The sequence below is a fragment of the Pinus tabuliformis genome, chromosome 2_1 (assembly GCF_031772625.1).
Source record: "Pinus tabuliformis cultivar Carrire ecotype Pingquan chromosome 2_1, CPIR1, whole genome shotgun sequence".
In the NCBI taxonomy this organism is placed as follows: domain Eukaryota; kingdom Viridiplantae; phylum Streptophyta; class Pinopsida; order Pinales; family Pinaceae; genus Pinus; species Pinus tabuliformis.
Window position 1 is genome coordinate 951,778,044 of NC_142299.1, and position 14,441 is coordinate 951,792,484.

Consider the following 14,441-nt stretch of genomic DNA (forward strand, 5'->3'; position numbering starts at 1 on the left):
TTATTCTTCTTCTGGTTATATTATTCAACTTGATCTTTAAGCTTCCGTAAATTGATAGTATAAGTATGTTATAGTATTTTCTTTGATCTATATTGTATTATCGGGTTAACCCTCACCATATTTTCTACACTAGTTTGGCTAGTTGTGAGACCATATGGCTTCGCAAGGTTTTGTTTAGTCTATTTGGTCAGGCATTGAGACCTTCAGTAATTTACTGTGATAATCAGAGTTGCATGAAACTCACGGAGAATTCAGTTTTTCATGACGGGTCAAAGCATATTGAGATCAAGTATCACTTCATTAGAGACTATGCCCAAAATGGAGCTATTAAGCTTGAGTACATTTCCACAAATGAGCAGGTAGCAGACACTTTCACCAAAGCCTTACCATGGGGCAAGCATGTCTAATTCAGAGACAAGATGGGAGTGGTGAAGAACACTTTCCTCGGTAAGAGTGAGTGTTAAAATTTGGGTACCAGAGGACAAGTGGTTTCCTAAGGCTTTGATATTTGGCCTAGGGAAAAGTATCCAAATTTATTTTTTACTTTTCTCCTAAAGTGACTTTATAAGTGGTAAAGTCAATTTAATTTAAAAGTGACTTTACAAGTGGTAAAGTCAATTTAATTTAAAAGTGACTTTATAAGTGGTAAATTTACATTCTAATTTAAAGGTGACTTTATTAAAGTCAAGGAAGAATTAGAAAGTGAAAAAGTGACTATGGAAATAAAAGGCTAAGTGGGTCTTTATTTAAGTGGATGAGTTAAAAAATAGAAAGTGAGAATTAAATGCACATTTATTTTCATCCCTAGATCTAAATGAATCTCAGCCATTAGATATTAGGGTAACCCAAAAGGTCATTTAAAGAATAAAAGGAGAAGGGAATAGGAAAAGATGATTCATTCTTTCATGAACATTTGAAAGAAATAGAAGAGAGAGCAAGGATAAAATTTCTGAGCAGTGAGAAAGTGAAGGAGAGAAACAAGAATACATTTCAGCATATCTGGACAACAACATTTATTGGCATGCATCCCAAGGTAGAACCTACAACAGGAGAAAGGTATAGAAATTGAGGAAGAGTGACAACACAAAAATCGAGGAAGAGGGAAAGCAGTAAGGGCACAAATTTTGAGGCGGGCATACTATTGAAATTAGTACGGTCCGTACAGTCCATATAAGAAGTTCGGGCACATTTTATGAGGCAGGCCGTACAACATTTAATGTTGTTTTATTGCTATTAAAATTTATGTTTTGGCTATTTTATGATTGACACGATTTTCGAGGTCGACTTCAAGCGTGAAAATCAAGATAAGTTGTAATTTGTGATTGCTGGAATTTTTGTTGTGTATTTCAGTTTCTCTGTAAAGGCATTTTCAGAAATAAAGAAGAGCTCTCAAACTGGTTTTCCCCAAGAGTTGTAGGGGGGTTTTTCAAGGTCAAATTAACCAAAAATCACAATGTTATTTTCTATGTGTGGCTATCATAATTTTTTTGTGTTTTATTTTTGCAATTTTAGCAGTTGTGAAATTTCTAAATTTGTGTTTTCAGAAAATATTATCATTTCCATATTTTAGAATTTTTATCATGCTTAGATTTAAAACTAAATTCATGGAGTTATAAGGAAAACTGATAACCGGAGTGGGGGTTGAAATTTCTTCATAACAGGCCACAACTGATTGGATTATGGATAAACTGGTCAAGAACACTCACTAGGAGAAGATTCAACTATATTAAGTTGTCAAAGCTGGCCAACTCTTGCACCAAGGCAAGTGGCTTATGAGGGACCAAGTTCAATAGAATTTTCCCTGTCTCATGGAGGCACTCGACATAATATGCACCATTTCTCCCTAAGGGGGGAGGACTGATCCAGGTGGATGTGGGTAGCCACCCACCTATTCCACTTGGACCCCCGCCACTGTCTCTTTTAGTTTTTCAATTTCCTTAATTGTAGCACATTTTACTATTTTTACCAGTTTTTTGGGTCCTGAGTTTCTGGACCCGTTTTGAGGCACTCAACGACATTTTTTAGAAAAATCGGGGCCGCCATGACCCTTATAGATCTTTCTAATGAGGTTTTTTGTGCATCAAATAAAGATCATATACCAAAGTTATGGCGCCGAGAAGTTGATGTACCAATTTACCCAAATAAGGCTTGTAGTTTTGGCACTTCATCTCCTAGGGTTAGATATTTGGATGTTTAGAGTTCTCCATTATTTCTCAATAATAAATAGGCCTCCAAGCCTCATTGTAACACAATTCAGAGGCATGTAGCCACAACATCTCTTCTTAGAGATAAGCTACCATCGCCCGAGCTAGTCTTATTATTCTATTGGTAAACATATTTTAGTATTGGATATTAATGAAATGAAGTGTTATTTCTACAGGATCTCATTATTTATGGTTATATCTGTAATTTTTTGTGTTCCTGTTTAAGTTTGGATCATCAACTGTCATAAGCATATCATATTTTAAGCAATTGGATTATTATGTTCTCAATTGGGATTATTATGGTTTTCATGTATCGAGTCAGTTTTCTTGATGATTCATTAATCTTGCTATGGATATGTTCTCTGTGCACGCTTATGTTACTCAAGAAGATACCCTCATCAACAACCTAACGGTTCGAGAGTCAATCCATTATTCTTCCCATATCATGCTTCTAGAAAAAATGCCTCGAGAGGAGAAGATGGACACTCTTGAGAGCACCATTATGGAAATGGATCTTTAGGACTGTGCAAGCACTCCTATTGGAAATTAACATCTACAAGGATTGAGCCGTGGGGAGAAGAGGGGGTGTGGTATTGCTCTAGAGATTCTCATGCGCCCTCCTTTGCTATTTCTTGATGAGTTGACCAATGGTCTTGATAGGTGATTCTGCTAAATATATTTCATTCACAGTTTTCAAGTGAATTGAATTGGTAATAAAATTTGAACTATATAGAAATAATTTATAAAACCTGTGCTATCCCTAATTATACTATTTTTATATAACTGGCATTGCATCGATCGATATTGATGGCAAGTCTTACTTGTCTGTGAACAGTCGAACTAGGAATTATGAACATTTCTGCAGGGAGGTGAATGAATAGAGTGCTCGCTGGTCTTAGGTGAAGGGTTCATTAGGTGAACGAACAAAACCTTCATGAGAAGGGGCAGAGGTTTTGGTGAAAAATGGGCCTGGGTTCTAGGATTTGAAATGGGCATAGATTAGCGGAGACTTAATGCAAGGAGAGACGACGATGTGAGCCAGTACTCGATGTAGGAGAAGGGACTGGCAGGTGATGACGAGAGGTTGACTTTGGGGCTGAGAGGCTATAGTGGTCGATGTCCAATCAGTGAGGGGACACCGAAATAATGCACTTTTCAGATGACTGACAAATTCGAAAAGTCCCATTACAGATTACTTCATTGAAAATTACCATTTGTGATCACAAGGCACAAATGGACAGGAATTCGTCGCGCTTGTAAACAAACGTTTTCCCAATCTTATGGCTAAAAAGTGCATGGCGTAGGGTATGTATTGTTGCCAAAAGTGACACATGTAATGAAGTTATTGATCGCAACATGTATCATTGCAACCGTGAATACCATCAATTTTTGAGAAAAATATAATCCTCTACCTCTATCACTATAATTCCGACGAGATAGATTCCGATCATTCTTAATTTTCCCATCAACTATTTCATAAAATTTTCTCTGAGCTTTTATCTAATAAAGAATCTAAGCAGGAATGGTGCCATTTCATTTAATTAAAGTAATAATATAACTAAATATTTGATGGTACTAATAAAAATTTTACAAATATTTAAGTGTACATATATAATCATTGTGCCCAGAGGCGCTCTACAGCCCAGTATATGAGGCAGATGTTGTCACGTAACGTAACGTTACATTAAAAATATTAAAAAAATATGAGGGAGATGTTCTCACATAACTTAAAATTACATTAATTTTGTTTTTAAAATATGACAGAAATGTTGTCACGTAACATTACATTAAAAATCATATTAAAAAATATGAAGGAGATGTTGTCACTTAACATAACTTTACATTAAAAAATATATATGTGTGGGCTAGTATAATATGAAGGAGATGTTGTCACATAACATAACTTTACAGTAAAAAAAATATATGTGTCCGCTAATATATATTGTATGTGAGGAAGATATGTGTAATGTTACTATATATGTGCCGGCTAATATATATTGTATATCTTGAAGGTATGTGTAGCACTACTTTAAATTAAAATAAAAAAATGTTTCGACTAATATTAACAAAATCAATTTTGAAAACAATATATATACAATTTAAAAAGAGGACCGATTAATGTAATTGGCCATATATTGTAATAACAACAAGGTAAATTTGGTGGTGTTCAGGTTTTCTCTAAATTCATTGAATAATAACAAAGTAAATTTGGTAGCGTTAAGGTTTAGGTTGTGATTCTCTAATAATAATAATCAAGAAAATTTATATTTTGTTACATTCAGGTTTCGGTTTATGTACTTTTATTGTTAGTTGTAACTAACGTTACATTAAAAAGTTTTAAAAAATATGTAGAGTTACATTAAAAAATATTAAAAAAATATGTGTCGGCTAATATATATTGTATATGTTGAAGATATGTGTAAGTTTTCTTTAAAAAAGATAAAAAAATATGTCGGGTTATATTAACAAACTCAATTTTGAAAACGATATATATACAATTTAAAAGAGATTGATTATCTTATTCATCATCTTATTCATCAACTAACAAAGAAAGGATTCAATTGGGTATTTCCTATAATAATAACGAGGTAAATTTCAAGTTGCGTTCAAGTTTCAGTTGTAAGAAGGTAAACTCAATATAATGGGAGGTGCTCAATAAAATTAGTAGGAGTGGGGAAATATTGAATAGAATGTAATATTTAGGGTGGGGTGTGACCTGAAATATTAGGTTAAATTTAATAATATTACATTTTAGTTAGTATTCCTCCCCACCACTGGCCACTATTTACTAGGTGGAGGTGGTTCTAAATATTTGGTAACATATAATATTGTAATATTATATTCTATGTAATAAATATATTCGTAACAATTAATATAGATGTGTTCCATCTATAAATTTAATTAATAAGTAGATAAACACTTAATATTTATAATATGATAAGATTTTTAATCATGAATATTTACCATGGATATTATTAATTTCTAAGTAGGTTTTTCACAATACCAAGGGCCAATACCCACAAGAGAAAGATAGAGAGGGACAAGAGGGAAGAAAAATATAATACCATGGGCTACTACTATGGTTTATCAATACCATGGGCCATCTAGACTTTGGATTATTATATTATGGATTTAGGCTTTTAATTATTACAATAACGTGGGCCAATACCATTATAATACCATGGGCTACTACCATGGTTTATCAATACCATGGGCCATCTAGACTTTGGATTGTTATGTTATGGATCTAGGCTTTTAATTGCTACAATACTGTGGGCCAATACCATCGCCTATCAATACCACATGCCCAAAAACAATAGCCTATTTCAAAATAAAAATATTTTGCAAATATTTTATTTTAATTTAATTTTATAACATTTTTTAATTAAATCTAAGATAAAAAAGGTTATAATTACTTTTGAGGTATATCTAAACCCTCCATCGTCACGACTACTAACAATATTTTCATAGAGATTAAATGGAGGTTTTAATAAATTAAAAAATGAGAATACTTTTATATATACATATGTGAAATTTATATAATATAAATAATATTATAAAGAACTAGGATAGATGCATCTTAACCAAGGATCCAAGCGATGAGAAAGAAAAGTAATTAATAATTATAGAGGAAAGATACTGCGTGATTTTTTTAATTTTTTTATTATTGTATTTCGTTTAACACGATTGATCCAAAATATAGGTTTAATATTTTACAACCAATTATGCTTTTTATCAATTTAGATATTTTCTTAAATACAATACAATGGGATCATATTTAAGAAAGAGAGTGAGATGGAAGGAGGAATAGAGTGTGGGAGAGAGACATAGAGGTGGGGGACATTGTGAGAGGAAGGAAGAGAGAGGGAGGGAGAGAGGGAGGGAGAGAGATGTATTTGGAGGGGGGAATAGAAGGAGTGATAAGGGAGAGATGAAGATGGAATGAGGGAGAGAGGAGATAGAGGAAGAGAGAAAAGGATAGGATAAAGATAGGGACAGTAGGGGAAGAGAGAGACAGAGAGACATAGATATGGAGGGGAGAGAGAGGAGGAGAGAGAGAATGAGAGAGGGAGGGAGATAGTGACAAAGTTGGAGGGTGGAGAGAGAGTGTGTATGATGGAGGGAGAGATGAAGGAGAGAGAGATAGATAGATATGGAGAGAGTGTGTATGTTTTGGTGGTGAGAAGGAGAGACAAGGGGAGATAGATATATAGATGGGGTGGAGGAGGGGGTAGAAGAGAGAGGAAAAGATAGGGATGGAAGAAGAGAGATAGATGGGAGATAGAGATATACATGGAGGGCATAGAGAGAGAGAGAGAAGGGGAAGAGATAGAGAGGGAAAGGAAGAGGGAGAGATAGATATATAGATAGATAGATATGGGGGGAGAGAGAGTGTGTGACATATTTTTAGGGGGTTGAGATAGAGATACAAAGAAGGAGAGCTGGAGAGAGTGAAATAGAGAGAAGGGGAAGAGATAGAGAGGGAAAGGAAGAGGGAGAGATAGATATATAGATAGGTAGATATGAGGAGAGAGAGAGAGAGCGCGACATATTTTTAGGGGTTGAGATGGAGAGACAAATAAGGAGTGATGGAGGGAGGCATAAATATAGATAGTAGGGGGAGAGAGGAAAGAAGAGATAGATAGAGAAAGTTAGGGAGAGGCAGATAGAGTGAGACAGAGTGAGATGGGGGAGAGAGGGAGGGGAAGAGAGAGAAGGAGACAGGGAGGGAGATAAACACAAAATGGAAGGTGGTGAGAAAGGGAAGAAGAAAGAGTCTCACATAAACAAATACAAACATACAAGTTAGATCTATAAAGTCATGAATATTTTAGACTTTCAATTTGGTTTTTGATTTCTAATGCTATTTGATCACATGCACTATATGCATTGATTTCAATGTAGATTTTGATTTATAATTCTATTTAATACCTTACACTAGTTGCATTGATTTCAGTGTCGATGTTGATTTCTACTCCTATTTGATTGCTTGCACATGATGCATTGGTTTTAGTATAGATATTGATTTCTAATCCTATTTGATCACTAGCACTAGATGCATTTATTTCAATTTAGATGTCGATTTATAATCATATTTAATTCCTTACACTAGATGCATTGATTTCAGTGTAGATGTTGATTTCTACTCATATTTCATTGCTTGCATTAGATGCATTGGTTTCAGTGTAGATATTGATTTCTAATCCTATTTGATTGCTTGCACTAGATGTATGATTTCAGTATAGATGTTGATTTCTAATCCTATTTGATTGTTTGCACTAGATGCATTGGTTTTATTGTAGATGTTGATTTCTAATTTGATGCAACAATATGTATGATGTACATTAATTTCAAAGTAATTAGATTCATAGTGTGCATTTATTTTAGTGTAAGCACATCTCTACCTCCTCCATCTATATCTCTATCTCCCATTGTCTCTATTTCTTTATCTCTCTATCTTAGCCCCTAAACATACACACTCTCTCTCCATATCTATCTATCTCTCTCTCCTTTCCTCCCTTTCCCCTCCCTCCTCCCTCTCTCTTCCCATTCTCTCTCTCTCTCTCTCTCTCTCTCTCTCTCTCTCTAACATTTCTCCCTCCATATCAATATCTCTTACTCCCTCTCCCTCCATCTATATCTCTATCTCCCCTTGTCTCTCCTTCTCACCCACAAAACATACACACACTCTCTCAGTGTAAGCACATAAAAATTATTCAACCATAAATACAATACTTGAATTTTTAGCCTAAATTGGTAACCCCAAATGTTTGCTTCTTGAAACTATGAACTATTTATAGTTAGGTGCATTCTGTTTATTCCCATTTTCCATCATTCAACATTGTTAATTACTTTGCATTCAAAAGCGGTAATAGAAAATAACTACCATTCAAAATTATTCTGGGTTTAACAGTCCATAAGTCACAATGATTGAATTTCGAGAAGACTAATGTTAATATTGGCGAGAAACAAAGACAAGGTATGTTATTTACTACAGAAACTGGAGTTAAATATTTGAATGGTCTATGATTCCAACTACTCTTTTCATATGATCCATATGAGAAAATGGAGAATCTAATAGGTGTGACAATAGGAATAGTAGAAGAAAATAATTTCAGATTGATTGCAATAAATATTGTTTGCAATGACTATATTCTTAGTATTCACATTTTCTATCTATCAAAATTGTTACATTGACACTTTGCACTCAAAATTTGTATTTACGGTCTCTCTCATCTCAACAAATTGAGGTAATTAAGCAATTTTTAAATTAAATTGACCAAATTAATCTTAGACATATTTAGCATATTTAAAATGATCAAAATAATTAAATGTTCAACAAATTTTGTATGACTACTCTCTCATCTCAACAAATTGAGGTAACTATTTAATTTTTAAATTAAATTGACCAAATTAATATTAGACATATTTAGCATGTTTAAAATGATCAAAATAATTAGATGATCAACAAAATTTGTATGACTGCACACCACTGCCCAGATTCATCTTAACACCTAATCCGTCAAGTGTCGAGGATGCTCAAATCTCTCGAGGTGTAAACCTTTCCTCAAAATTTTCACTCAAAAAATAAGTTTACACTTGAAGAAATTTGATCCCTCTCAGGACTTGATAGTTCGGGCATTAAAATAGATCTAAACTAATTGTAAAATAAAAATTTAACTATTTATAGTGAAGATAAATAAATTAAAATATTGTTGAAAAAATAACAAATCTCAATTAATAATCAATGAAATAAAAAACTGAACCCACAATATTGCATGCCTGGCCGTCGTACAGTAAATGGTAAGACCCCATTATTAAATAAACCGTACGACACAATTATAGGTAAAAGTTTGCTAATGAAATAACGAACTCAACGAACTTATACACGAAAATAATAATATCTGGTTTTTATCGAGAGGTAATATTAAAATCCATATCATTACATTAAATAAAATCATACTACGACTTACTTGACTTTATTCTCTTTGAAATGAAACTTTTCTTCAGTCATTTACGCGGAGAAGAATTTAATATCACAGACGGTATTAAGGAGTTTGAAATCTTGGATATATCTATTGTTGAATATAGGCAAAAGAATGCACGGTTTTACATGCGTTGAGGTTAGAAAACAGATTATTCATTTCCATGCACAGACTTTGAGTTCAGATCAAACGGGATATTGTGCAGATCACGGGACAACACTGCGCAAACTTTGAGTTCAAATCATAGGGGATAATGCCCGTATCACGGGACAACACGGTTAGACACACTTTGCTTTTTTTCATGTAAAATAACCCAAAGGTTTTTCGCATTAAAAGTAGTTTTAACATAAATCTGGCTCAATTTCCAGCCTCAATCTGTGTGAAAATAAATGTAAATGTAACGAATTCTTTTAAAATTAAAATATTTAAACAGCTACAAAAAAGACTGTAATAAAAAAATCAATTAATTATTTGGTTGTGCACAAAATAATTTATGTTTTAAAAAATAAAAAAGTATTATTTAATTTTCAAAATATTACAAAATATTAAGTTTAATAGTTTTTTGGTAAAATTTTGTAAAATTTTATAAAATTTGTTTAAGAAACTCAAAATTAATTGAAAATTTTGGACCAAAATAAAAAACAATATATCTTACTTTCAATTTATATGATATCAACATCTATATCTTTCAAATTTGTTTAATAGATTAAGGCAGTGATTATTCTCACGTAATAATTTTAATATACTAAATGAGTTAAATTATATGGTTAGTAAACTTTATAAAAATCAATTTATAATAAGCATTAAAATACTTCATAATATATTTTATATTACAAAATTTAAGATATAATAAAAATGAACTAAATTATAATTTTATTTTAAATTATTAAAATCAATGTTATTAATTATAAAGCCAATTAAAATAAAAGTTAAATATATTTACAATAAAAAAAATTGTGACAATATTATTAACCATGGAGATTCTTATTTTGTAATAGACTTTGTTATCGTACTATGGGCCAATATCACGACTTATCAAGACCACATACCCAAAAAAATTTAATTTGTTTTATATGACATTGTCTACACTATCAAAATTTTATGTGGGATTTTGTCATAATCTTGCCATAATTTCCATTATTTTCCAGGCTAACATATGAGTTTTTTAAACCACCCAATTTTCATATGACCCTTATTCATAGGACATTTTTTAAATCACACAATTTAATTAAAATAAAAAAACAATTGTAACTATTTTTAAGACAAATCTTACTAATAAAAATATTTTAAAATATTCTCTAGAAATTAAATCCGTATAATCTAAAAAATAATTATGGCTAATTAAATTAAAATTCTAAAATCACTATTTCAATATAAAATACCTCTTAACATAATAATACATTTCTTATTTTCCCAAATACAAAATTGATTTCAAACGTAAATATATATTAGTTTTCATTAATTTTATCGTAACATGTCAATGTTCAACGTTAAAGGTTAATTGATTTACGTTTAAAAAAAATGAATGCAGAGCAAGAGTGTTTAAGTTAAAGGATTTTTGACATACAAGATAAAACGAGACTATTCAAGTTAAAAGGACTTTGAGATAAAATATTTGGTTAGGAAATTGACATTTTAATACGAATGTTTTTGATATAATATTTTGGTTTTTAAATAGTGAGAATATATATCATAATTTAGTTGTCAAATTAATAGTAGAGACAATAATTATTGGTTAGCATAAATATCAGTTTTTTCATTTTTTTATTCAAAAAAAATTTAATTTAATTATTTAATTAATAATCTATAATAAACATACATTCATTCTAACTAAATATACTCTTAGCCAGATAAAAAAAAATTTAAAGCATACACTAAACCATATATAATATTTAATATTATGCAATTTATTTTATTAATTTTAATTTTATTTATTTACTTATAAATAAATCATATATTAATAAATTTATATAAACGATTCAAAATATAATACTATTTTTTCAAAATTTAAATAAAAGAATTAACATAAATATAAATCATGTGTAAGAAAGAGTGGTTTCGCAGGTATTTTTGCAAAAAAGACTTTAGTGTTAACCATGGTTAACATAACCAAATCTATAATGAGTTCCGACTGCAAATCCAAAACATTATTATTAACTTTTAACACCAGCTACATCCGCAGACTTGTAACCCTCGTTTGCGAAGTCCCCTAAACTTAAATCACAAGACCAAATTATTAAATAAACGGTAAGACAAAATTATTCTCAAAATTTTGCTAACTAAATAACCAAGTTAACAAACTTATATATGAAAATAATAATAAAATAAATTTTATTGAGAGGTAATATTAAAATCCATATCATTACATCAAATCATAAAAACATCAAATAATAAAAGTGAGGTTATGACGATTTTTTTTTTTAATAAAATTGTTTGAATGGTGTTTTTAATAAAATTCTTCTGTACCAACTTCTGCTATTCTAGTTTCAGTATGGCACCACTTGTGGCTTCAAGCCCTGAGGGTGATGAGGAGACCGTTATCAGGTCTAATCAGAATGGGAAAACATGCACCCTTTCACAGCCGAAACCCCTGGCTACCTCTTCCAGATTAATCTGTTCAGAGCAAAGACGCCATGGTCTTATGGAAAAATCTCGTATAAAAAATTACAGGGGTGTTCGGAGGCGCCCTTGGCGAAAATTTGGAGCTGAAATTAGCGATTCAAGCCAGCAAGGAGCTAGGTTATGGTTGGGGACATTCAATATCGCAGAAGAAGCAGCCATGGCGTATGATAAAGCTGCTTTGAAAGTGTCGAAGGCCTTGGTTCAGAACTTAATTCGGTTCAATGCATCCTCCTTCGAGCTTAATTACCCAACTCAGAAGATATATCTCCTGTTCCACTAACGTGTTATCTAGGAAGAGGGTCTGACCACTCCAATTCTTCATCCTTTCCCGCGCCTGCAAATTCCACTGATGTATCAGTGTCTGGTATAATCAGAAAATAGCCCAGTGGATCGGGGTTTTCTTAAGAAGAAGAGCAGCCACCTTCCAAACGGTCGAATAGCACTCAAATTTGGAGCCCTGAGATCGATGACGACCGTTTGCCCGCGATGGATGATTATTTCTCAGTTCCAGATGTTTTGGATGTGCAAGACCTTGGCGTAGATTACTTGGAAGAATTGATTCGCTCTACCGACGCCGACACAGAAGAATTCCTCCGAGTTTCATTTCCCCCGTTGAGTCCCTTGTAGCAACTCATGTTTTTGCTTGATCACCTTTGAGCGTAAGTGGCACTCATTCTCCTAGGTGAACGATTCTTCTGAGGATCTTTCATTTTTAAACTAGAACCCTGACCAGTTCTTTACGTCTTCTTTCCGTTTATTGTGAGCTTCTAACATTGTTCCCGACTTGTAATTTGTTTGGACTGCACACATTGATTCCATTATGAAACCAAGCGGACATATGGAACCCTTTTATATTTTCTATACTAACGAAGGTTTTCTACACTAATGAATAAAATTGGCCTTGGTATATAAAACATTTTCCTCTTTGTATATGACAGACTTGTGAAATTCGTCAAAACTTTTACACTCGAAATAAAGTTTCACTTTCTAGAATTAAAATCAATTACTACGTCCAACTTCCTTCTTCAACTAGCACATCAATTAAAATTTTCATATCTCTGATTAAATTGTAATTTTTATTGTATAAATTCTAGTTTCTCTGACTAGGACATCAATTAAAACCTCATATCTATCGTTAAATTTTAACTTTTATTGTATTAATTCTAGATTTTCTTACTAATTAAGTTATATGAAGTCATCATTCACACTTTTCAAATTGCTTTAATAGACTAACGTAGTGATCAATCTCATGAAATATCTTTCAATGGAAATTTTTATATGTATCATTGAATTTTAACTTTCATTGTGTTCCCATGGATGCAAGCGCTCGGGGGAGGATTAGAGCGACTCCCTAGCTCAGTTAGTGGTAGTTAATGTCTCGTGCAAATCTACCAACAAATGGCAGCCATGAACCTTCAATTCCCCTGCTAGCATCCACAGGCCCCGTACCCTACTCTCCTGCCTATCCAATTCGGTAATAAAAGACCAAGAAAGTTGGCCTCCAAGCGGTTTCTCTCCCAGGTCATTCCCCTCAAGGTTACTTTCATCTCCTCCAACTCTAGTTCTGCGACTCAAGTCTTCTCCCACCCAATGATGAACAATGACAAAGGCAAGGGACAACGCCCTAGCATAGCTAGGGGCCATGGACGCGCCCCCCCCGCCCCACCATCTTTGATGAAGCCTCTATCGCTGCCTTTTCTCACCATGGCATTCTAGACTCCATTAGAAGAGAGGTTCTAACTTTGGAGGAGGCAGAGACTCGTAGAGGTCGATCAATGATGTGGGCTCTCCAAAACCTCCTCGATCACCAGCTCAAGGAGAGAGCTCAAGAGAAAATGAAAGCCACCAGATATATAGCATAGTTCTCTACCTTCCAAAGCCACCCTTTCTCCTCCCTCAAGTGTTTAGGCAGAGACCTCAATATTGAATTCCACCCCAATGTTATGTCCTCCACCTATCCCTCACACTCCCCTCTAGTCGGTGCTTCTTCTCCGCCTATCACCAATACTCCAATGACCCTGTTGATGGTGCTAGAAATTTGTCAATCACAGGGTCTCCCTGATGTGAAGTCCCGGTTAGACTTCACACCGTTTGGTGTAGGAGCCCCATCGGGAATATCGGCCCAGTTTCCATATATCTTAAATATATGCCTTGGCTCTAACTGTCAACAAGAGAGAGGTATGCAATGGTGTCTTCGAAAAGCAAGAAGGTGTTCCTGCTAAGTGTTCAGTTGTAAATGTGTTAAAATAATTCTACTGCAGAGAGAGGAGAAAAGTGACCCTCTAAATGAGAGGTAAGAGTACCACCCAAGAAGAGACACACATGAATGGAAAGGATCCATCTAACATCCAGTGGAATAGTCCTCAGAGGATGTGACAATCATTACAGCCAACAACTGAGGAAAGATTTGTTTAATATCCTGCAGAATATTCCACAAGGATGGGATAACAATAACAACCATTACAACACATTCTCAATAAGATAAGTACTAAAATAACTGAAATAGTTCAACTATCTTAGCACATGTGAAAGCAAACATGAAATACAAACATCCGCAAAATAGTCTTACAAACATTCATAATCCATGCATGAAGAACATGTTGGCCTTGAAGGTTTATGTTATTAAGTA

General features: G+C 33.2%; 1 protein-coding gene across 1 annotated transcript; it reads left to right on the forward strand.

Annotated features, from left to right (window-relative positions):
• The first annotated feature begins 11,681 nt into the window (after positions 1-11,681).
• LOC149203805 (ethylene-responsive transcription factor ERF105-like) lies at positions 11,682-12,092 on the forward strand. The gene has a single exon (XM_089401994.1). The coding sequence runs from the start codon at positions 11,682-11,684 to the stop codon at positions 12,090-12,092; it is 411 nt and encodes a 136-aa protein (XP_089258120.1).
• The last annotated feature ends 2,349 nt before the right edge of the window (positions 12,093-14,441 follow it).

What these genes read in the sequence shown, in the direction of transcription:
- LOC149203805 (XM_089401994.1), top strand. Translation starts at nt 11,682, where the DNA reads ATGGCACCACTTGTGGCTTCAAGCCCTGAGGGTGATGAGGAGACCGTT.